The following is a 23,355-nucleotide window of genomic DNA, read 5'->3' as shown; positions in this document are numbered from 1 at the left end:
ATAAATTCATCTTCGAATGTTTAAATCTGGATCATCTCCCAAACTCTGATTTTGGGTATAATATTAAAAAATTCTGATGATTCTGTTCCCTTCAATTAATGTTTTACATTTAGAACAAGCTTCCGCGTCTCGCTAGCACTGTTTCTTCGCTAGGAATTCTGGGCGCTGTAGTCCAATGTAATTATACCCCTCTTTGTGGTGTGTTTTTTTTCCCCTTACTTGAAGATGAGTGAACTACAGTTCCCATAAATCTCTTGGAACATGTTCCTCTGCTCCAGTAGCCAGCCACCTGCTGTAGAAACCGGAAGTTGACGATTCCATAACTGGACACGTCGCTACATTAGACTTATTGAGCTGTCACGCGTGTCGAGCGGCTCAGCATGAATGGTGTGAAAGTGACGCCCCAGCGCGAGGGGTTTCCCCCTCCCCAAGATGCGCCCCTGCCGGCCCAGGACGTGGCGCAGGTCCGGTTCCTGATCTCGGTGGCGGTGGCCGTGTTCGTCGTCTTGGTTCTGGGTGAGTTTCAGCGCGCCTTAGCCCTGCCCGGCGATTGCTTCCCAGCGGCGCAGAAAGCTGGGAATGGAAGGTGAGCCGGGCTCTCCTAGTGACGCGGAGCCTTTCATCGCTCTGGCCCTTTAAATCACAATCGCAAGACTGGCCTACAGCATGGTTATCTGAAGGTAGGTGGCAGTGGGTCATGTAGAGATGAAGAGGACAAACTGGGTAGGTTATTAAGAAATGTGCCCTAGATTCTGTTATGGATTGCACCAGAGAGGCTAAATCAATTTCGTTGTATATATCAGGGGTCTCCAACTTTTGCAACTTTAAGCCTGGAGGACTTCAACTCCCAGAATTCCCCAGCCAGCAAAGCTGGCTGGGGGATTCTGGGAGTTGAAGTCCTCCAGGCTTTAAGTTGCAAAGGTTGGAAACCCCTGGTATACATGATGTACAATGACAATAGAGACTATACTATACTATGCTATTGTAGAGAAACATCTTGCCATGTTTGGGGAATGTCTGGAAATGTTCAAATGTAAGACATTTGGGAGTAGATTGCTCCCAAATGTCTTACATTTGAACTTCTTCTTTTCATTTGATTAATTTGATTAAATAAATTGAGGACTGCTATTAATTGACTGATTTGGGGGAGTTTGGCAAAAGCTATGTTCCTTGTCAACTTATTTTTCTGGGGTCCCGTTTCCCCCCCACCTCTTTCTAGCAATTGATTCCAAACAGTCTTCCGCTGTCAAAATAAAATGGCTGGGAAAATAAGTAATCTGATAAAACACATCTGGCAACCCCTCAGGCTGGTGTAAATTGCTTTGGATTTGATTGTGAGGGTTTTATAATATTTGATGAAAGTGCAGGAGAAAGAGAGTTTGTGGGCAAATTTAGAAAATGAGAAGTAGGCAAATTTAATTGACAAAAGGCTTTTGATATCTGACAAGATAATTGTAATGTGTAACTCTGTCAAAGTAATGTATTTTATCATTGAATTTAATGTTATTTTGAATGAACTGCTATCCTACTACAATGGTACTTAAACGTTTATAAAACTTTCTGAATATTCTATATTTCTACATACCATAGATGTGATATTAAATGTGATCTGCTCTTTACTAAAAACTAGATAAATCCAGTTCAATGAGTGAAAAACATATTTGTATATTTTAAAATGATTCAGAGCTACATATCTTTGTGTGACAAAAATATCCCACATCTCATATGTGAATCTTAACTGATATATCACCTTTAGGCATCAATAACTGCAACTAAATGTTGATCAGTTTTGCATGTTGATTTGGAAGAATTTTAGCTCATTCCTTCTTAGAGAACAGCTTCAAAGGAATGCTGGTGGACCTCCTTGCATGAACTGCCCATTTCCACAATATTTCTATACAAGATGAAGATAAAGACTTTGACTTGGTCATTCCAGAATATTTAATTCACGTGCGCGAAGCAAACTGGTTGTTACACCAGTTGAAATCCACCACTGTTTTAGACATTGCATGAATCAAAAAATTTTCATGGATGGCAATGTTATTTATGCATATAGCTTAGTTATTGCTTGTCTTTTTCAGTACTTTGGAAAGTTTTCCAAGCAAGAAAGAGCAGTCGGACAGCAGTGCTTCTGGCTGGTCTGTGTGACTCAGGAAAAACTCTTCTGTTTGTTAGGGTATGCAAGTTTCTTTCACAATTTCTTTTAGACTGTATCTTTTAGAATAATATTTTGTTGTAATTTTTTTCATGTAATTGGAAGATTAAACTTACTTTTTATTTCTTCTTGCTTTTGAAGCCTTTGAAAGCATTAGATCGGTAATTTTACTGAGAATATTTAATTTTGTCTTCTTTCTTTTGATTTCCATAGCTCTTAACAGGAAATTTCCGAAATACTCAGACTTCCATAACCGATGGTTCTGCCTTGTACAGAACAAAAAATGACAAGGTAAGGATGAAAATGTTACATATTGTGGTATATATGTATGCATATGTGAAAGGATTGTTATTCGTTTGAAATAAACTCAATAATGGTAGAAGGCAATAAAAATGTATAAGCCTAAGCAAAATACTGCCTAAAATTGTTCCATGATAAATATTTATTGCTTCTCCTATAGAATAGGAATGTGACTTTAATTGACCTTCCTGGCCATGAGAGCTTGAGGCTTCAGTTCCTGGATAGGTTCAAGGCTGCAGCTAGGTAAGTTTCAAAAGAATGATTCTATTAGTATTTTCAGGACATTACTGGTGTATAGACTTTTAGGATTGCTGCAAATAAAAAAAGGATGTGATGAAATATGTGCATCTCATTCGTTGGATTTTGTTCACCTGTCTCTCGTTTTCTAAACTATTCTGTCCTGCTAATTGGAGAAGAGAAGAGTTTCAAAACAAAACAATTCACATTAAGATAGCAAATTTTGACAGTATCAAAACTTAGAGTGGGAAAAGTGCTGATTATAAGCAGTTTTGTATTGTGGAGAGGGAATTGTTTATTTTGCTGATATACCAATTGAAGTTAATATGCACTGCTTTTTTTGTATAGGGCAATTGTGTTTGTTGTGGATAGTGTCGCTTTCCAACGGGAGATGAAAGACGTGGCAGAATTTCTGTACCAGCTCCTGACTGACAACACAATTCTGAAAAATGCACCTCCCCTCTTAATAGTCTGCAACAAACAAGGTAAAGCCTATCATCTTTGAAATAAGCCGGCCTTCATTTACATATACTTTAAAATGTTTATTCTGATTAGTATTTTCCTTTCATAAGATATAGAATAAGTGCACATTTGGAAACTAGTTTTTGTCAATCTTGGTAAACTAATTTACAGCTTTTATCTGTTTCTGAAATTTGGATCCTATTATGGGAAATCATGGTTTATTTTAATGGTGGTTTACGAACTCAGCCAACTAGCTAGATACAAATATAACTAATATTTACATATCTGGATGGATATCACCAACCTCTTACAAAGCCACCGTGTTGCAGTGATGAATTCAGGGTTTAGTAACTGCTCTTTTAGGAGCTGAGTGATGACTGTGTATGGAAGTAATAGTTGTGTGACTTTCCCCATTTTTATTTTTATTTTTTTATTTTATTTTGTCACAACAGTATACACAAACAATTGTCATAGATAAAACAATATGTATTGAAGAAAATATATAAGTAAAAAAAATATGCATCAACTATATTAATTTGACATAATGAAGGGAACAATAGGACAGGAACGGTAGGCACTATTGTGCTCTTATGCACGCCCCAATTTCTTGCAATTATCTGAGAAGATTTGCCTTCATCAGCTTGCCTGATTATAATTCAGATTAAGCCTTCTCTGACTACCCTCCAGTTTCTTTGGAATGCACCCCCCTAGAGTTCAGAGGCCTTGCAGTGTCATTAGCTTTTAGACAGTTCCTTCAAATGTATCAAGCCATTGTTATCTGTAGCACAGTATTAATATTTTTTCCCCTTATTTCTTCCATAGATGTTACAATGGCAAAATCTTCTAAGCTCATACAGCAGCAACTGGAAAGAGAACTGTAAGTTCAAAGGTCCAGCTTATCAGGGGTCGCCCTCATGCATCTTTCCTTATGTGCAAGGTTACTGCCCAGTAGTGATGATATTTTAAAAATTATTTTCATGTTTGAAGGCACAGTGGAAAGTAACATTGAGCAATGAAAAATAAAACCGATCTTGCCTGTAAAATTTCCAAACTGTTCTGATGCATGAGCTAGAGTTTTAAATAGCAACATACATATTAATTTAATCAAGTCTATTAGATGGAGTATATTTTTAAAAGATTGCTTTCAAAATTTATTCAAATTATTCTTGATTTAGTATCTCGGTGTCCTCCCTTCCTCTCTCCCTTGCCATTGATTTTTTGTTGACTCCTAGAGAGGTCCCTGAAGTTTTCTTGACAAGATTTTAGAAATGGTTTGCCATTGTCTCCTTCCTGAAAGGGTGTAACTGAGTTCCTACATTTAGTCCCTACAATATCCAATTTTACAAAAATGTATTTCTTTTCTAACCTGAATGGAAAATTATAGTTTTATGCATACTATATAGTTCATATTGAAAAATAACAATGGATACTTTCTTTTCCCACGTATATACCTGAGTTTCTCCCATCCATTAAAATAAGGAACATTTAAAGTAAAGCCATAATGTGTTTTTAAATTAAATTTCTCAGCAGATGTAACACACAAAAAGGTGTTTTCCTTTGTTGAACTTTAAATTAATCCTTAAAGCTAAACCCTGAATCATTATAATCTTATTTTTGATTATCACCAGAACTGACAACATATTGCAAAGATGTTGCTGAGAGGAAAATGTCACTTTGTCCTCCTTTTCTCCTTTTCCTAAAGTACAATTAAAGAATTCAATGGCTTGACCAATTATTGAAACTTTAATTTAATTATCATTTACTGTTGCCAAATTTCTGTGTGTTTTGGCTACAAATATCTATGATCTAAATTAGATCCTTTTCCCAAAGATGGATCATTCATCTTTTTTTTTTATTTTATTTTGTCACAACAGTATACACAAACAATTGTCATAGATAAAACAATATGTATTGAAGAAAATATATAAGTAAAAAAAATATGCATCAACTATATTAATTTGACATAATGAAGGGAACAATAGGACAGGAACGGTAGGCACTATTGTGCTCTTATGCACGCCCCAATTTCTTGCAATTATCTGAGAAGATTTGCCTTCATCAGCTTGCCTGATTATAATTCAGATTAAGCCTTCTCTGACTACCCTCCAGTTTCTTTGGAATGCACCCCCCTAGAGTTCAGAGGCCTTGCAGTGTCATTAGCTTTTAGACAGTTCCTTCAAATGTATCAAGCCATTGTTATCTGTAGCACAGTATTAATATTTTTTCCCCTTATTTCTTCCATAGATGTTACAATGGCAAAATCTTCTAAGCTCATACAGCAGCAACTGGAAAGAGAACTGTAAGTTCAAAGGTCCAGCTTATCAGGGGTCGCCCTCATGCATCTTTCCTTATGTGCAAGGTTACTGCCCAGTAGTGATGATATTTTAAAAATTATTTTCATGTTTGAAGGCACAGTGGAAAGTAACATTGAGCAATGAAAAATAAAACCGATCTTGCCTGTAAAATTTCCAAACTGTTCTGATGCATGAGCTAGAGTTTTAAATAGCAACATACATATTAATTTAATCAAGTCTATTAGATGGAGTATATTTTTAAAAGATTGCTTTCAAAATTTATTCAAATTATTCTTGATTTAGTATCTCGTGTCCTCCCTTCCTCTCTCCCTTGCCATTGATTTTTTGTTGACTCCTAGAGAGGTCCCTGAAGTTTTCTTGACAAGATTTTAGAAATGGTTTGCCATTGTCTCCTTCCTGAAAGGGTGTAACTGAGTTCCTACATTTAGTCCCTACAATATCCAATTTTACAAAAATGTATTTCTTTTCTAACCTGAATGGAAAATTATAGTTTTATGCATACTATATAGTTCATATTGAAAAATAACAATGGATACTTTCTTTTCCCACGTATATACCTGAGTTTCTCCCATCCATTAAAATAAGGAACATTTAAAGTAAAGCCATAATGTGTTTTTAAATTAAATTTCTCAGCAGATGTAACACACAAAAAGGTGTTTTCCTTTGTTGAACTTTAAATTAATCCTTAAAGCTAAACCCTGAATTATTATAATCTTATTTTTGATTATCACCAGAACTGACAACATATTGCAAAGATGTTGCTGAGAGGAAAATGTCACTTTGTCCTCCTTTTCTCCTTTTCCTAAAGTACAATTAAAGAATTCAATGGCTTGACCAATTATTGAAACTTTAATTTAATTATCATTTACTGTTGCCAAATTTCTGTGTGTTTTGGCTACAAATATCTATGATCTAAATTAGATCCTTTTCCCAAAGATGGATCATTCATCTTTTTTATTTATTTCTGTGCCTTGCTTTCTCTTGGGCAGCTCAGAGTGACTTACAAGAAAGCACTTTTAAAAACAGTATACCCAACAAAACATGAAAATAAATTAAAGTAAAAGTTATGCAATGAATATCTGTAGCTCGGGTGTAGGATAAGGGTAAAGGTTCATCCTCCAACCACCAATCCACAAGCAGAACAAACCTTTATCCTAAAAGCTACGTTTTAAAGAGGAAAAAAACAATAAAACAGATAATAGTTTGGTTGTAGTGAAGTTGTGATCCTACCCATATTAGCTAGTTTCATACATCTCTCTCTAAAGATTGTGCAACTTGCCCACAATGCCAATTGTTGATTTTATACAGACCCATTCTATCTGTCTAAGTTTGTTCTTTTTTTTTTTTACAGTAATACCTTACGAGTGACCCTTTCTGCTGCCCCAAGTACCATGGATAGTTCAAGCTCAGGATCTGTCATTCAGCTTGGGAAGAAGGGAAAGGAGTTTGACTTCTCTCAGCTGCCCATGAAAGTTGAATTTATTGAATGTAGTGCCAGAGGAAACAAGGGAGAGGAGGGTAGTGCTGACATTAATGACTTGGAAAAATGGCTAGCAAAAATTGCCTGAGAAGAAGGTGGTAAAGAACAAGCCTTGGGAAGAGTAGGTATTGGAATGGGACATGCAATTTAATAGAGTTTTAAATAGCAGTTTGGCTAGGAAAAAATGCACACTTGGAGCTTGTAGCAATGGTGAGGATATTCAGTCTCTTGCTCAGGGAAGTTTTTATTTTTTATTCATTGTTCACAGAAAGGCTCTGCTGAAGTATCCTTGTTCTTTAAATATAGTCTGGCAAAGTGTAACCCCTTTTCTGCTTCCCATTCTTCTTGTAAATAATTTTCCTACTTTCCCTAAAGGGAAAAGACTCCTTAAAAAGGAGAATCCTTGTTACACACAAGTCTCAAAATGAAAAGGATCATGCCCTAGCTTCAAATTCCTTTGCTTCTGTTTTCCTTCCAATACTCTTCTCATCCAAGATGCTTGTGATCCATATCAACTTGTTATTTTATTCTTTCATTTTCTAAAAAGTTTATAGCACTCTGGAATGAGTAGAATTTAGTGTTGTAACTATAGTAATAGACTTCTAAAAAGAAGTAATAGGTAACTACTTCCAATTTTCTGTGCAATGCCTAGCAATGTGGCCATCCTATCACTTGATATGTGTTGTTTTGCTTCTAAAAATTGATTGAACTTTCCTTCCTTCCCTCCTTCCTTCCTTCCCTCCTTCCTTCCCTCCTTCCTTCCTTCCTTCCTTCCTTCCTTCCTTCCTTCCTTCCTTCCTTTCTCTGTGATGTTATTTCAGTATTTAAACTGTACTTCTAATAAGACACTTCCCTATTCTTTGTCTGATACACATTTGGTTGGATTACTAACTTCTTAGCAAATGTTAAATGATGTAGCATCTTCATGGAAAGAGAATGCCAAGTTTGTAAATCTACGAAAATGTAACATGCTCCCTTTTGAGCATATTATATTTTAGTAGATTTAAATCTTCCATTAGTGCTTTAAGACATGTGATTTCCATCAGCTCTTGAAATATGTTTCTGTAGAATGTTCAATGTTCAAGAGGAGGAGTAACCATTAGAATTGTGTACCTGTGGTTCTCTATCAAACAAGATGTAACTGTTCTCAGTTATATTCTTGTTTCAGTGTATTTTATATGCCATACTTTTTACAGCAGAAATAGGTAACTTAGAATTTTTTTAGTGTGTCACAAACTGGACATGATACTTTTTCTTGATGGGTTGCATTTCCCAAAAATATTGTCTGTAAAAAAAAGTGATACATACACAGAAAACTCTTTGAATTATTGTTTTGAATGCTTAATGTAAATCTTTTCTGTCCTGTACTTGTTACTAAAAACCAAGTTCTATTAAATTGTTTTTCTTAAATTGTATGAATTGGTCCCTAAGATTTATGTATATCCCACAAAAATCAGTATTAGTAGCTTCACGATTTGCTCTGAAGTATAGACTTAGAAATAGCTTTTTGTGCATAGGTGACTTGCAAATAGAACTTCAAGGCCATGTCTCTAAACTATGTTTGAGCTTAGGAATGGAGTTGTGCTCTTTTGCTTTTATTTCATAAGCTTTTTGCCAAATCCAGAATAAAAGTGATAAATAAATCATGGCAGAGTTCATGAGAACTCTGCTTGCAATGAGGCCTATGGCCCACATTGTCCTTGGACAAGCTGCAAAGGCGTAGAGACCCACACATTTTACATTATTATTTATGTCTACAAATAAAGATATTTGCCTAACATGCCTCTGATTTTCTGTCACATTTTCTTTTAATAGAATGTGTGAATGCATTGTTCAGAGTGCATGTTTAAGCATGGTTATTTTTGCTTGTGAAAGTCTTACAACTTGCTACAAAATTCTATAGGGTTAAAAGATGTATTTTAACAGGAGTTACTGTACATTTTTTTGTACTTCAGTTCTAAATTGTAATTGGGCAGGGAGGCGGAAAAGGAAGTAACAGTGATGTTGTAGAATTTAATTTGTTATAGGATGTAAACGTTAATTCCTCGAGCAGTGTCAAATTGCAATATGTAAAAAATTATATCATGGTTACAATCAATATTAAAATCTGTCTACTGCAGAGTTTTGGGTTTAAAGAGAACCCTTCAGGTTTGAGAAATGCTGGATTACATGTTAGAATACAAATGCTTTAAACGTAGCAATAAAAATACCCTATATATATTTTAATGTGAATTTACAAAGGCAGAATTACAAGGCACAGATATGTGGAAACAGCATCTTATGAAAGATATATATATTGTCTGCTTCTGTATTTAAGTAATTACTGGAATAAAAGTAAATAAAAATATTTTTCCATTGCAGTAGGAAACTATTCCCATAGTTTTATTCGTCCAATATGTATTTGCCAATTGAAGGTAGCATTTTAATTTTTTTTAAAGGATTTGTTAATGGTGCTAAGAACATTTGCATGGAGATTCTGCTTTATTAAAAATAAGCTCTGATATATTTATATATTTAGTTACCTTTATTGTCATTTATAACCAGGAGCGTAAAGACACTGCCAGTTGGCTTGGGACTCCAAAGGAGGGGCTCCATATTGGGAGTGGTAGATAATATCAGATCCCATCTCCCCTACCACTCATCCCACTCCCTCTCTCCCTCCCCATCTTTTAGGTATTGTATTTTGTATTTTTTTATTTTTGGAGTATTTATATGGTTTTTATCTTTTTAATATTGTAAGCTGCCCACAGTTGCTGTGTTGTAAAATGGGCAGCCAATAAAATTAATAAATAAATCTAAGTTCAATTATTCTACCAATTCCAATGAAAGATGGTCCCAATGAGACTGTTTCTTCTTCATTTTTTATCTATAGTCTTTTTCTTCTCAACTGTCAATTCTGTGGGAGACTCTCCATTATGTGATTTCTGTAAATTGCTCTGGGGAGTGCTATAGAAACTCTTCTTTGAAAGCTCTTCAGCTCAGCTATGTTGAACTTTAGTTTTGTGTTTTCTCTGAATTTCTGTGTTTTCTGTGATTTCTTTAGTTAATGCAAATGGCCTGAAGAGGGCAGAACCTCTAAATTTTAAATATTTGCCAATGATTCCTCCACTTGTGTCTCACTTTGCAAATACTGTAGTTTTATGTATCAGGCTGTGATGTCACTTTAATTCCTGGAATACTGCTGTTCCATTAAGCTTGGTCCCCTGGCTTAATTTAACTAGAGTGTTTTTAGACTTAAGTTTTTATTATTCAACTTCATTGTTCATCTGGGGGAATTTTATTGCTGTCTTCACAAACAAAAAGTATGATAAGAGATGGAATAATGGCTCCCAGATATCATCATGCCTGTGATGATGTTTGGGAGCACTCTTTGCTAAGAATTTTGAGTAAGCAAATATTCTACTTGGTGAAAGAGTTTTCTCTTATTCATTCTTTTTCTCCCTAATCTTTTGGGGATTTATCTATATGGGTTTACTGTTGCTAATCTGTGTACATATTTATCAGAACCACATTTCTTCAACTTCTGCAGCCAAATATGTTGGAATAACAACTTACAATTTTAGCTAGATGGCATAATATGTTTTTGGCTTTCTTTTCCACAGATAATCTAATATTTCTGATGTTGTATGAAAGACACCTCCTCCTTTACTGGTACAGAATTGTCTTTGTTTTCTCAATTAGGTAACTATAAGATTTGATTATTAATGTACAATTAATGTACAGCTAAGATCATACAGAAAAATAAAGATTCTACTACAACATATTTTTTTAATTAGTTACTATCATACTTGGTTTTTTCCAAGGAGATTTGCATCTATTATTACATTTTAAATTGTACAGGGATATAAGGACTGCTTATATTCTGCTCCCGTTATATAAATTTCCAGGAAAACTAGACAATATCTAAGTAAATAATCTTCAAGAAGATTCAAAACCTTTTATTATTCATATGGTAGCCAAATTCTGTGTTTCTGAGGTAAAAATAAGGCATAATTAGTTAGAAAGATAATTACTTCTGTTTTATTCATTGTCAGATTTAATACGTACTAGCTATCTTATTTCAGGTGCTCTCTCTATATATTTCCTCACAGATTGCAATATTTTATATTTACACTGGCATGGGTAATTAACACACTATTATAGTAGGTTATGTTTCATTTTATTTCTTATTTTATCTTTGTTATGTTAATACTTTATCTCATCAATTTGATTTTACCTTTGTATTGTGTTTTTTAAATTTTGAATGTCATTGACCAAATAAACAGTATTACATGATATTGCTCCACGTCTCCTTCTAGAATCACAGTTGTGACTGGTTGTCACTTCTACCAGCTGAAACATTTTTGACTGTATGAGAACATAAGACTGTACGTGAACACCGAAAGCAAATCTAATTTGCTTTGGGTGGTTTGTGGTTGTCGAAGAAGTCTTACAAAGCTTGCAACACTGTTGCATTGAATCTATCTCCTGTCTAACATGAGGATTACTATCTTCCAAATTAGATTCTGAGGAGAGTGGCCACAAGGCCCAATCTTTATTTTCTGATACTTCTTGATAAAATGTCTCTATTCTTCCTACAATTTCTTTTTGAAAAGGAGCTATTTTTCATAAGAGTCTGTCCCAAACAGCACTCCCATTTCCACTGCAGCATCATGGTAGTCGATCTCTCTGACTTCCAAGCAGTTTTGTTTGTCCTGCTCTTTGTCACATTCCTTTTTCTCAAACTTTTCACAAAAATGCAATCTTTTCTAATGTAGTAATTCCTATTCCTATTTGGTCCTTTATCTTTAACCTTTCTTTCACGCTTCTATGTAGGCACATAATCCATTCTTGCTCCATCTCTGAAGCCTTGCCACAGTTCAAGTGGCATACAGAATAGTGTGGTATTTTTGTGTTACTTTTTTGTGACAGTAGTTTTTGCTACTGTCTCTGTAAGTCTGCTTCAACTAGTAAGGAGACCAAAGTGAGCTCTAATGGTACTTTAAGCCATTCTTTTGAATTAGACTTTGAAATGGTCTCTATTACTTTGGTCAATAATTGTGTTATGGTAAGTAGTAAGAATACATACCTTTTTTAGAGCTTATTTACCCCCCCTTTTGTGACATCACTATGCCCCCCCTTGGAGAACTGCTGTTTTGAAGAGTTGGTAGCCCTGCTCATTTTTGTGATGTCACTTCTGGCCCCCGCCCTTGGAGCACTTGTTTTTAGGACTTGTTAGATCCGCCCATTTTGTGACATCATTTCCGGTCCCCTGCCGTTGGAGGACTGTGACATCATAACCCCTCACCCTCCTCTGGCTCTCAACCCCTTTTATAGGAAGTAGCACAACATCACTTCTGGGGTCCCCCCCTCAATCCGTTGGAGGAGTGTGATTAAGTATAATGAAAAGCTCCCTTTTGTGACATCACTACGCCCCTCCCCGGGAGGACTGCTGTTTTGAGCAGTTGGTAGCTTCGCCCATTTTTGTGACATCACTTCTGCCCCCCGCCCCCCCTTAGAGGACTGTGACATCATAGCTCCTCACCCTCCTGTCTGGCTCTCAACCCCTTTTACAGGAAGTAGCACAACATCATTTCCGGGGTCCCCCTCTCTCGGAGGACTGTGATATCATAAACTATCAGCCCCTTTTACTGGAAGTAGTGAGGGCTGGCTGCCGTTTGAACAGCAGGGGGTGCAAAAAATTAATTTAAAAAACCTGTTTACACACACTGCATGGTGGAATTGATTTATCAATGTAAATGTAAGCATACTAGGAAAGGATTTATCAATGTAAATGTAAGCATACTAGGAAAGGATTTATCAATGTAAATGTAAGCATACTATGGTTCAATTCCTGAGCCAGGGCCCTATTGAATAGAATAGAATAGAATAGAATTTTATTGGCCAAGTGTGATTGGACACACAAGGAATTTGTCTTGGTGCATATGCTCTCAGTGTACCTATTCTATTCTATTGTAATGCAAGGAGTTTGAGCAATATCCTGTATTTGTTCTAGGGGTGTTTTACATTGCAGGTATGTAAAACTAAAATGCTATTTTGCAAAAAATAAAAAAACATTTTGTATGAATGCTTTTCTTTTCTGAAATAGGTCAGAGACAGTGGCAAAAAGCTGGAAAATATAAATTAAAAAATGAATTTGGACACCGCCTTTTCTTAGTTCTAGGTTTTCTACATTACAGAGGGGTTATAAAAATACTATTTTGCAAAAGGACTTTTTGTATCCTGGGATGCAGGCTATATATGTAAAAAATAAAAATAAAATATGGTACTTATGTGCATGCTTATTTATGGCACTATGGCACAGGGCTTGTTGTGGCATGTCCCAGGGGACTAGTATGTGGTCATAAGCTGTGTACACACATGATCGTACCTGTGACAGGAGGGCTTAGGACATGTTCAGGCCTGTCCCAGGTGTGACCTTCTTTTCAAAAGGCTGATAAAAAGGAGGTCTTTGCAGGCAGTTGCCAACTCATCTGCTTAAAACATTTATTTATTTATTTTATTTTATTTATTTTATTTACATTTATATCCCGCCCTTCTCCGAAGACTCAGGGCGGCTTAATAAAGTGGACCCTTGTGACAGAAATAATAAAAAGGATGCTAAGTTAGAGTCAGAGTCTGATTTATTTGATATAGATGTGAGACCTGAACCACCAAAGAGATCCCGTTGAGTTAGAAAAAGGTGTAAAATGTTTAACATCGAGAGTAAGTGAGGCTTGGTGCTTATGTTGTGACTCCGGCTCCCGAGCCTGTCCTCACGGAGAAAGATGATTCTGAAAGTGATGGGGAGGAGCTGACAAGACCTCCCTCTCCAGGACCCTCCTTTCTGACAACGCTTCAGGTTCCAGCTGAAGGCCAGGAGGAAGGCATGTCGGAGCACCCACTAATAGGGTGTGATGAAGATCAATCTTGAATTGATCCCAGGCAGCGTCGGAGGGAGAGGCATGCACAGCAAAAGAAGAGGTATGGAAGGGCCAGAGATTGCTGAGTCACTGAGCCATGCCCCACAGGGGATAAAAGTGGGGTTGCTCTGCAGGCTCTGTGATGGACAAAAACTGCATATCATGAGCTTTGGATGGGATATCTTTCGGAATTAAGGCTTGGATGACTTCTGACTACTCTGAACTCTTGGTTGCCACAGCAACAGACTACAGATACACTGATTCCTGTTTCTAGAGGTGATAAACTTGGTAGGCATTTGGAGAATAGCTGCCAGAACTTTCATCTGCTCAAGGGATTCAGGTCGGCTTGTAAAAATAAATTACTGGTAGACATCGTTTGCTCATGTGTCTTCCTAGGTGAGGTGGGAGGACAGAACAGCTTAAGACATGCTATGGTGTGGGTATGCAGAATGTGGAAACCAAAAAAGTTTCATGATTTGAAAATTGAATATATAATGTACTGTATTTCTTCTTTCAGAACTGGCCGTTCATCATCATACAGGACTTTTGAATACCTGAAGAGTGTAGGGGATGTAGTACGCAGTATCTGGGAACACGAGTGGAACAATACGTTGAAGAACAACGACGGTTTGAAACATTTTTTAGCAGATAGTAATCTTCCAACCCCTTTGAATCCCAGAGATGCATTTTTTGGGGGTCGAACAAATGCTACATGTCTGTACTATAAACCAAAGTAGGGGGAACAAATCTTATATTATGATTTAACAAGCTTATATTCCTTTGTGAACAAGAACAAGTTGTACCTAGTAGGACATCCGGAAATAATATACCAAAACTTTGGGGAAATAAAACAATATTTTGGATTTGCTAAAGTTAAAGTGTACCTTCTAAGGGGCCTCTACTTTCCTGTACTGCCACATAAATCAGGTGGAAAATTAATGTTTATTCTGTGTGCAACCTGTACAGAAAAACAACAAGCCACAGAGTGCCTCCACAATGATGAAGAAAGAGTCCTAACTGGCACATGGTGCACTGTAGAATTGAATGTCACTGTGGAGAAAGGCTACAGAATTGCAGAGATCTATGAAGTTTGGCATTTTAAAAGGAAGACAAACACTTTCTTTTCAGGCTATATTAATATGCATCTCCGTCAAAAACAGGAGGCCAGTGGGTACCCCGATTGGTGCAAAACAGAAGAAGATAAAGACCGCTATGTTTGTGATTATGCAAAGAAGGAGGGGATGTGCTTACACCTAGAACATATTGAAGTCAATCCTGCTAAAAGGCAGATTGCTAAGTTGTTTTTAAACTCATTGTGGGGCAAATTTGGCCAGGCAACCAATCATCTGACTACGTCTGTGGTGACAGATCCTGAGGAATTATTTATGTATCTTTTTGTGCCCTATATTTTGTATCCTGCAATTTGTGGACGATGAAGCAGCTGTTCTAATGTGGAAAGCTGCTAAAAATCAACCTACTAAGTCAACATGTACAAATGTATTCATTGCCAGTTTTACAACCGCTTATGCACGGTTAGCATTATACAATTTTTAGGCTAAGAACAGGCATCTTCCCACCTGAATGGCCAGTAGTTTACACTATAAAAAAGAAGGGTAAAAAGTAACTATTTTAACGGAGGGATTCTCAATTCATCCAGGATGTCAGAGAGGGTGCGCAGGAATTGGGGTGTTTTAAAAATCTTAGTAAAGGCCGGACTAAAACAGAGAAAGGCCATCTTATGCAATGCTAATGATGACCTGGTGGGGGCCATAGCCAAAATAACTGTGAACACTTGAAAAGGTATCCTGCCTCTGAAGCCTTCACAATACCGAAATTTAAAAAGAAAGACTGTATTAAAAAGTTGAGCGATAGTAAGCTCTCTCTGAAAAAGAAGAAACAGGTTATTCTTTGGTCAGGTGGTTTTATAGGTCCATTACTAGGGGCTGCTATACCATTGCTGACTAATCTATTAATCTGGTAAACATGGACCATGCAGAGAAAATGTATTTGGTGTTGAGGGACCAGATGGAGCAGCTACACGGGTGGACACCTACTATGGGAGTTACAGCCACTAACCGTTTGGGTGACGAGACGCGGACCATTCTTCAGAGACCTGATTTGCATGAGGATGACAAGATTAAGCTCTACAATTCTGTACTGCAGAGGTATCTAAGACTGACCAGACAAAATGAGTCTGAAAAGGACAGATTGAATCTCATTTATCCAGCAGAAGAACCATCTCCAACATTACCAGAACAGCCGCCACAGCCAACGACGCAGGACACAGTGACGGATGAGATCCTAAGGGATGTGAGCACCCGTTACAGGAAAAATGCGGAAGTTTTTCTGAACAAAATGAAACACCATCAAGACGTCTCAACCTGGGATGATCACAGTACCTTTTTATACAAAGGTGTCCCTATTCCTGGTACTAATATTTTATACTTGGTGAAAGGAGCCTCACAACACTGAGCCCCTACTGAGAAGCAGAAACCTAAAGGCTGGGATGACTTTATGAATGCTATGGCTGAGGTGAATGTTCCAACCTCTGTATTGGGGTCTACAGCTGTTAAAGAGCAAGTAGAAAAGCTGAAAGATTGTCTAATTGTTAAGGATGAAACTGCTACTGGCCCCATCTCTGCTGTGACCACCTGTTCTGTTTCCCCCTACCAATGCTGCCAACAAAAAGTCAGTCAAAGGCCTTCTTCAAGTTTATTTACACTTGGCTGGATTCCTTCTGGCACAAAGATGTTCTGGCCACGTCTCCCCACGTGCCTGCCAAAATCTCTGAAGATAACTAGAAAATTATAGATAAAGCAAGAGTCATTCACAAACAGATTCTTCTATCCATGAAACAGTTTGCCCGCGCAAATTCATTTCTTTGTCCAACACAAAAAGCCAAGAAGCTCCACCTCTTTTATCCCCTGTGGGTGTCACTCCGTGACTCATCATTCCCTGAGCCGGTCCCCAAACTTCATCTGCTGCACGCGCCGGTCACGTCTGTGCAGTCTCGCATCGAGCCAAGATTGTTCTTGGGGCGTTGCCAAATCAGAAGAAGGCTCGGGGGAATCTGGCCTTGCCAGCCCCTCCTCCTCCTCCTGGGTTGGTGCCAGGGAGGGAGAGGGCCCAGGGGAAGCAGGCCTTGCCAGCTCCTCCTCCTCACTCTCTGAATCATCCTCCTCCAGGAGTCCGAGTCTGGGAATCTGGGTCACAACACCTTCCCTTTTGGGGCTCAGAAGCTTCTGTTTACAGGCATCCCCTCTAGCCCTTGGACATTAAATCCTAGAAGTAAGCTCAGGTTTGGTGACTGGTTCAATTTGTAAAATGAATAAAAACACAGTGAAACAAGTAAAAACGTTTTTAAGTCTTTTTCTTTATTTTACAGTAAGGCAGGCATGTCTGCATGCACTGGTTCCGAGCCCCCTTCCCACCTTTATAGTTTTTACAAACAGCTTTACCATTCGATCATTTTTAATATTGGCATTGGAGTACATCTTTAAAACATTTTCATAGTCCACTCCTTTAGTCCGGTTCAGTAGAAAAAACGCAGTGTTGCCTGCAGGTCACAGTGTTGGGTTGTTGCAGTTGACATTGGTGAAATGTGTACTCAGCTTGCTGCTCTAAAAACATCACTATGGAGCCAGGAAAGTCAGGGCTATCCGGCGGTCTTCCATAAGAATAAAAAAAATTGCCATATCTGGGAGGTGGAAAGTAGAGGGCCAGCCAGTGTTCACCAGGCAGAGTGTGACGGTGGGTATTTACAATTAATCCAAAAGGTCTTTTGGAGATATGTCTCTGGGGTAGCAGATCACAAGGGTAGACCCCTAGAAAGGCTGTATTTCCAGAGAACAAGTGGAGGAGCTGTGGTATGTCCATACTCGCATATAATCAAAAAGGAGGCTGGGGGGAATTAGGATGAAAAAATACCTGGCCAGCACTGGGTCATCAGCTAGTCAATTTAGATATTCAGTATCCACAATTTTATTTCTAGTTAATTTCATTTATTAATCTCCTTTTTCTCTGTCTCCTCTTCCTATATGATCTTAAACTGAAATTGGATTTACCTGGATTTTAGGAATGTCTGCTGACAAATCTTCAAACTGAGAACTACCTTTTAGAAACTAGAAAAGATACATTTCTATATGCTGCTTCTCATTTTATGAAATTAGGATAATAGCCACAATTATGGGCATGAAAATGACTTCTGATGGCATACCATTTTAGTTCTGTGCTTCAGACTAAGAAAAACCTAGATGCTCAGGCATCTGATCTGAAGGGAGGAAAATCTGTTCCAAGTCACCTCATTCCTCCCTACTGTTCTTGGATCATAGCTGAAGCATGATCTTTCCTCCTTTTCACTGTCATGTTTACCAAGTGATCTAATACTTTTACCTCATCCCTAAATAGTGATATGCATGGCCCATTGCAAAATTGTAAGAAGATGGATAGAAATTGAGTCCATCTTTTTGTTCACCAGCATCACCAGTCCTGGATCATAGATCTTGTCTTGAGTTCAGTTGCCTTGCACTTCATAATGGTGTCTTTATTTTGTAATTATGCTTGGCATCAGAGGTGGTATTCACTTACCTTTGCTACCGGTTCGCAAACGTGAGCGTGCACCTCCATGTGTGCGCAGAAACTTCCGCACATGCGCAGAATGTCAAAAATGGGATGTGATGATGTCTGGGTGAGTGGGCGGAGCCTCCCAGAGCTGCCGCTACCGGTTCATCTGAACTGGATAGAACCGGCTGAATATCACTGCTGCATGACATTATCTGCTTTTAGGTCTATGTGTAGAAGACACCTTTCCTGTAGTCCAGACAAAGGTAGATGAAAATTGAATATGCTTGATCTTGAAGTGAGTTCTCCAAATGCTATTTTTATTTTTATTTATTCCAGCTGAAGATCCTTCTGCCTGCGTCGATCCCAAGAAAGGTGTAACAGGTAGGTAATAATGGTGAACTGGACCGTGCCTACCTTCTATGAGGTTATTTGAATTGTCAGTGGAGAAATGCTGAGTCTGCTTTTGTTTTCAGCTAAAGGTTACCTTGCTGTAGCCGTTGCTAAGAAAAGTGACACTGACGTTAACTGGACTTTTCTGAGAGGAAAGACCTCCTGTCATACCGGTGTTGATAGAACTGCTGGCTGGATTATTCCCATGGGCCTCATTAACAATCAAAATAATCTTAGCTGTAACTTTGGTGAGTGGCTTTATGTCCATTTGGTTGCTTATGTTTTTTATACTACTACCTCACCCATCTTCTAAAACAGTGTTTCTGAACCATGCTGCCTGAGGAATTCTGGAATGGAAGTCCACATGTCATAAAGTTGCTAAAGTTCAACAGCTTCTGTAGTTCCAAAGGGTTACCAAAGGATTATGCATTAATTGTGTCTCTCTCCCCCCCAATAAGTATTTTGCATGGAAAAAGAAGAAAGAAAAAATGATTGGCTATAAATGGAAAGAGGCCTTATGTTCATTTCCTGATAACATTTCAGAGACTATCACTAGTATTTTCTTTAGTTCTTTTTTAAAAAATAAAGTAACATAACCATTAGGGATATGCAAAACATTTGATCTAAAATGTCTTGAGCAGATTTTTGGTGAAATGTCTTACTTTTGAGCTTCAGGCTCTCCCCAAAGTACTCAAAACAGGACATTTTGCATTAGAGATTTAATGAACCTTTATTAAAAACTCATACTCAAAATGTTTTTAAATAAGACATTGTGCATGCCCTGCCCCTAATTAAAATGCTTCTTAAGATATGTATATGTCCATCCTTAACATAGTATTCTGCTAAGATAATACAGGAGTGCAAAGGAATTTTGGAACATTAGACTACTACCTTGAAATTTATGGAATAAATGGAACAGCAGAAAGTGAATGAACATTATGAAAGCTATTCCTAATTTAATTTTTCATTTTTATCTAAAATTCCTGATGAAAATGAAATGAAAAATAAACATTTTTATTCCTTTTTCTTTCAATGATTAGCCTTAACTGCTTTATTTCTGAAAATTCTGGCACATCCTTCCATACTATTTAAAATATGACTAAAGTGAACTCTAATTAATAATTTTTTTGACTAAGAGCATGAGCACTCAGTTAAAAGTTATCATTGTTCACATTTTGAAGAATGCAGTTGAGAAGAGACAAATAATTTTGGAGTGCTGTTAGACATATCTCAAAATATCCATTGTAGCTGGGAGAGACATATACATTTATGATAGGCTTTAATTACTCAGAAAATTTATTAATCAGAAAAGGTGCTTCCAGAGTTTTTCTGATTTGTGAAGCTATGTTTGTATGTATCCTCACAAAATGGCTACCAATGGAAAGACTTGCCTTTCATAAAATGGCTTCATTACCAATCACAAAATGTACTTTTTCCAGAAGGTAAACTGGTAAACCTTATCACCTCTGCAACTGATCCTTTTTATTGTAGCTGGTCATTCTTTGAAAATGATTTGTATCAAGTACCAGCAGTTTCTCCTGTTTAATCTAATATGATTGAGAGCAAATTCTTTGTATTCATATCAGTTCCTCTTGAGGAACTCTGCTGTTGGTATTTCCTTAATTTGTAATGTGATAGTCAGTTACATATTTTGAAAAGGCAGAATTCTGAAGTTTTTAAGCTGGCTGGGCTTCCCAATAACAATATTTTGGATTTGGGTCCAGATTTTGTAGATCTAGTTGTCAATATTTAGCTTTATTGTAACTACAAGATTGCTAGACCTAGATCCAGTGTGGGATTCAGCCAGTTCGCACCGGGAGAACCGGTTGTTAACTTTCTAAGCAATTCAGGGAACCTGTTGTTGGAAGAAATCTTATTTTGTTTTTTTCCTCTTTACAGGGCTAATCCTGTAAGGAAGGCAGGAAGGAAACATTCTGGTGTTGTTTCTAGCCTAATCTTGATTTCCCTGTTTACAGAAACTGCCTCTCTGGCTAACCCTTATTACATTGTAACAGCTAAGGCATTACAATGTGAGTGATGTTGAGTTGGCCGTGCCCACATGGTCACATGACAACTGAGCCACATCTACCCAGATGGTCATTAGGGCAGAGAACTGATTGTTGAATTATTTGAATCCCACCACTGCCTAGATCCCCCAAACTGATGCACTTACCATGCTTTCTGGGGACTACGCCAACTGAAATCCAACACATCAGGTAGACAACCAATTGGAGTATGTTATAAGAATATAGACAAAAGTATTAAAATGATTTTTCTCTGATCCCATGCTAGATAATTCTTCAGCAAAAGCTGTGCGCCAGGTGCACCTCTTGAGTCTACATTGTGCAAACTGTGCAAAGGCAGCGGTGGTGAAGGTGGCCTGTCTCAGAAATACAAATGTAAACCTAACAGCAACGAAATATACTATGGGTATTATAGTGCTCTTCGGTAGATTGCTGTTCCTTGGAATATGATAGGACAGGGTTATTTACGGGACCGCCTGCTGCTACCAATTGCCTCCCATCGACCTGTGCGCTCCCCTAGGAAAGGTTTCCTCAGGATGCCGTCGGTCAGACAATGTCGACTGGCGACCCCCAGGGGGAGGGCCTTCTCTATGAGGGCTCCTGCCCTCTGGAACGAGCTGCCTCCAGGGATACGTCAACTTCCTGACCTCCGGACCTTCCGACGCGAGTTAAAGACATTTTTATTTCGTCATGCAGGGCTGGCTTAATATAGTTTTAATGGGGGTTTTTTATTAAAAATTTTAGTTTCTTAGCCAAATTGAATTAGTTTTTTAAAAATGTTTTTAATTTTTGTGATTCTTTGTTTTACTTGGCTGTAAACTGCCCTGAGTCCTTCAGGAGAAGGGCGGTATATAAATTAAAATAATAATAAATAAATAAATAGATGAGTGAGAAGACATTTGTTGATCATTCCTCATTTTCCACCTCTAGTTCAGGATTCCTTCCTGTAGATAACATATGTTAGCCTATAATAAAATTTATGTGTTATACCTGTTCTTAAGGTCTAGAAATAGTGCAGAGAACAGCAACAAAGATGATTAGGGGACTGGAGGCTAAAACATCTAAAAAACAGTTTCTGGAATTGGATATGTCTAGTTTAATGAAAAGAAGGACTAGAGGTGACATGATAGTAGTGTTCCAGTATCTAAAGACCTACAGACCTCTTAGGAATGGAGTGAGGTCAATAGTAGACAATTTTTGGTTAAAGCTTTGGGGATTTTGAGAAGAGACCACAGAGTCAAGTAGTGTGTTCCAAGCATTAACAACTCTGTTACAGAAGTCATATTTTCTGCAATCAAGATTGGAGCAGTTAACATTAAGCTTAAATCTATTGTTCACTCTTGTATTGTTGTGATTGAAGCTGAAGTAGTCTTCAACAGGAAGGACATTGCAATATCTTGGGACAGTGGGGATTCTGTTTTGGAATACTCAGAACAGCAAAAGATTAAACAATTTGTGGGCTACTTGGTGCTATTGTAGAACAATTTATTTAGTTCTGTCTCTTAATTCTTACCTTTTTTCTGTTTTCTTGTGACAGAACTCCTTAAGGTCTGTACCTTCCACACTCATGACTGATGAATATCAATTTCTTGCAGTGAAATAAAATGAATGCTTCATACTTATTTGCCCAAAGTTGACAAAAGTCTACAGAACTGACTTTATTCTTCTTTAATACCAACAATCTGTTAAACTTTTTGTTTTGGCTTTGTAACTCTGTAGTATCACTAGTGCAAAAAATAAATAGAATTAACATCTACGGTTTAATTTCTGTTTATTATGATTGTTTATTTTAGTAGCTTGCCTTTATATATTAGTATTTTGTGTTATCATCTACCAAGGCCGAAAACAATTCCTTGGAAACAAATAATAACAACAAATAATAGTAAGGCAACTTTATTTGGAACAGCTTTCACTCTGTATTACATTTTTAGAACTTCTTTTCATTGAAGACTGCTATTAATTGACTGATTTGGGAGAGTTTTGCAAAAGCTATGTTCCTTGTCAACTTATTCTCTCCCCCACTCCCCATTCTGGCAATTGAATCCAGACAGTCTTCTACTGTCAAAATAAAATGGCTGGGAAAAATAAGTATTCTGATAAAACACATCTGGCAACCCACAGGCTGGTGCAAATTGCTTTGGACTTTATTGTGAAGATTTTATAATATTTGATGAAAGTGCAGGAGAAAGAGCTTGTAGGCATATTTAGAAAGTGAAAAGTAGACAAATTTAATTGACAAAAGGCTTCTGATTTCCGACAAGATAATTCTAATTTGTAATTCTGGCAAAGTAGTGTATTTTATCATTGAGTTTAATGTTATTTTGAATGAACTGCTATCCTACTACAATGGTACTTAAAAGTTTGTAAACCTTTTGAATGTTCACTATTTCTACATACTGTAGATATGATATAAAATGTGATCTGTTCTTCACTAAAAACTAGATAAATCCAGTGCAATGAGTCAAAAACATATTTGCATATTTGAAAATGATCCAGAGCTACATATCTTTGTGTGACAAAAGTTAAG

General features: G+C 37.3%; 1 protein-coding gene across 9 annotated transcripts; it reads left to right on the top strand.

The window, feature by feature from the left end:
• The first annotated feature begins 295 nt into the window (after window positions 1–295).
• SRPRB (SRP receptor subunit beta) lies at window positions 296–22,582 on the top strand. 9 transcript variants are annotated; one of them, XR_009155842.1, is made up of 12 exons: window positions 296–516; window positions 2,082–2,176; window positions 2,369–2,446; window positions 2,616–2,698; window positions 3,041–3,177; window positions 5,399–5,453; window positions 6,821–7,070; window positions 9,494–9,622; window positions 10,552–10,630; window positions 18,751–18,795; window positions 18,888–19,052; window positions 20,781–22,582. XR_009155842.1 is itself a non-coding variant. In XM_058189321.1 (8 exons), exons 1-7 carry the CDS (start codon window positions 381–383, stop codon window positions 7,035–7,037), a joined length of 801 nt encoding a protein of 266 aa, XP_058045304.1. In that variant the 5' UTR covers window positions 296–380; the 3' UTR covers window positions 7,038–7,070; window positions 10,552–11,070. The 9 variants fall into 9 exon arrangements, 4 of the variants coding, with proteins under 4 accessions (XP_058045304.1, XP_058045305.1, XP_058045302.1 ...); XR_009155845.1 differs by lacking the exon at window positions 9,494–9,622 and having other exon boundaries at window positions 20,781–22,581; XR_009155844.1 differs by lacking the exons at window positions 9,494–9,622; window positions 10,552–10,630 and having other exon boundaries at window positions 20,781–22,581.
• Window positions 22,583–23,355: the final 773 nt, after the last annotated feature.

This window comes from Ahaetulla prasina, chromosome 6 (genome assembly GCF_028640845.1).
Source record: "Ahaetulla prasina isolate Xishuangbanna chromosome 6, ASM2864084v1, whole genome shotgun sequence".
Taxonomy (NCBI): Eukaryota; Metazoa; Chordata; class Lepidosauria; order Squamata; family Colubridae; genus Ahaetulla; species Ahaetulla prasina.
This window is presented reverse-complemented; position numbering and strand designations above follow the sequence as displayed.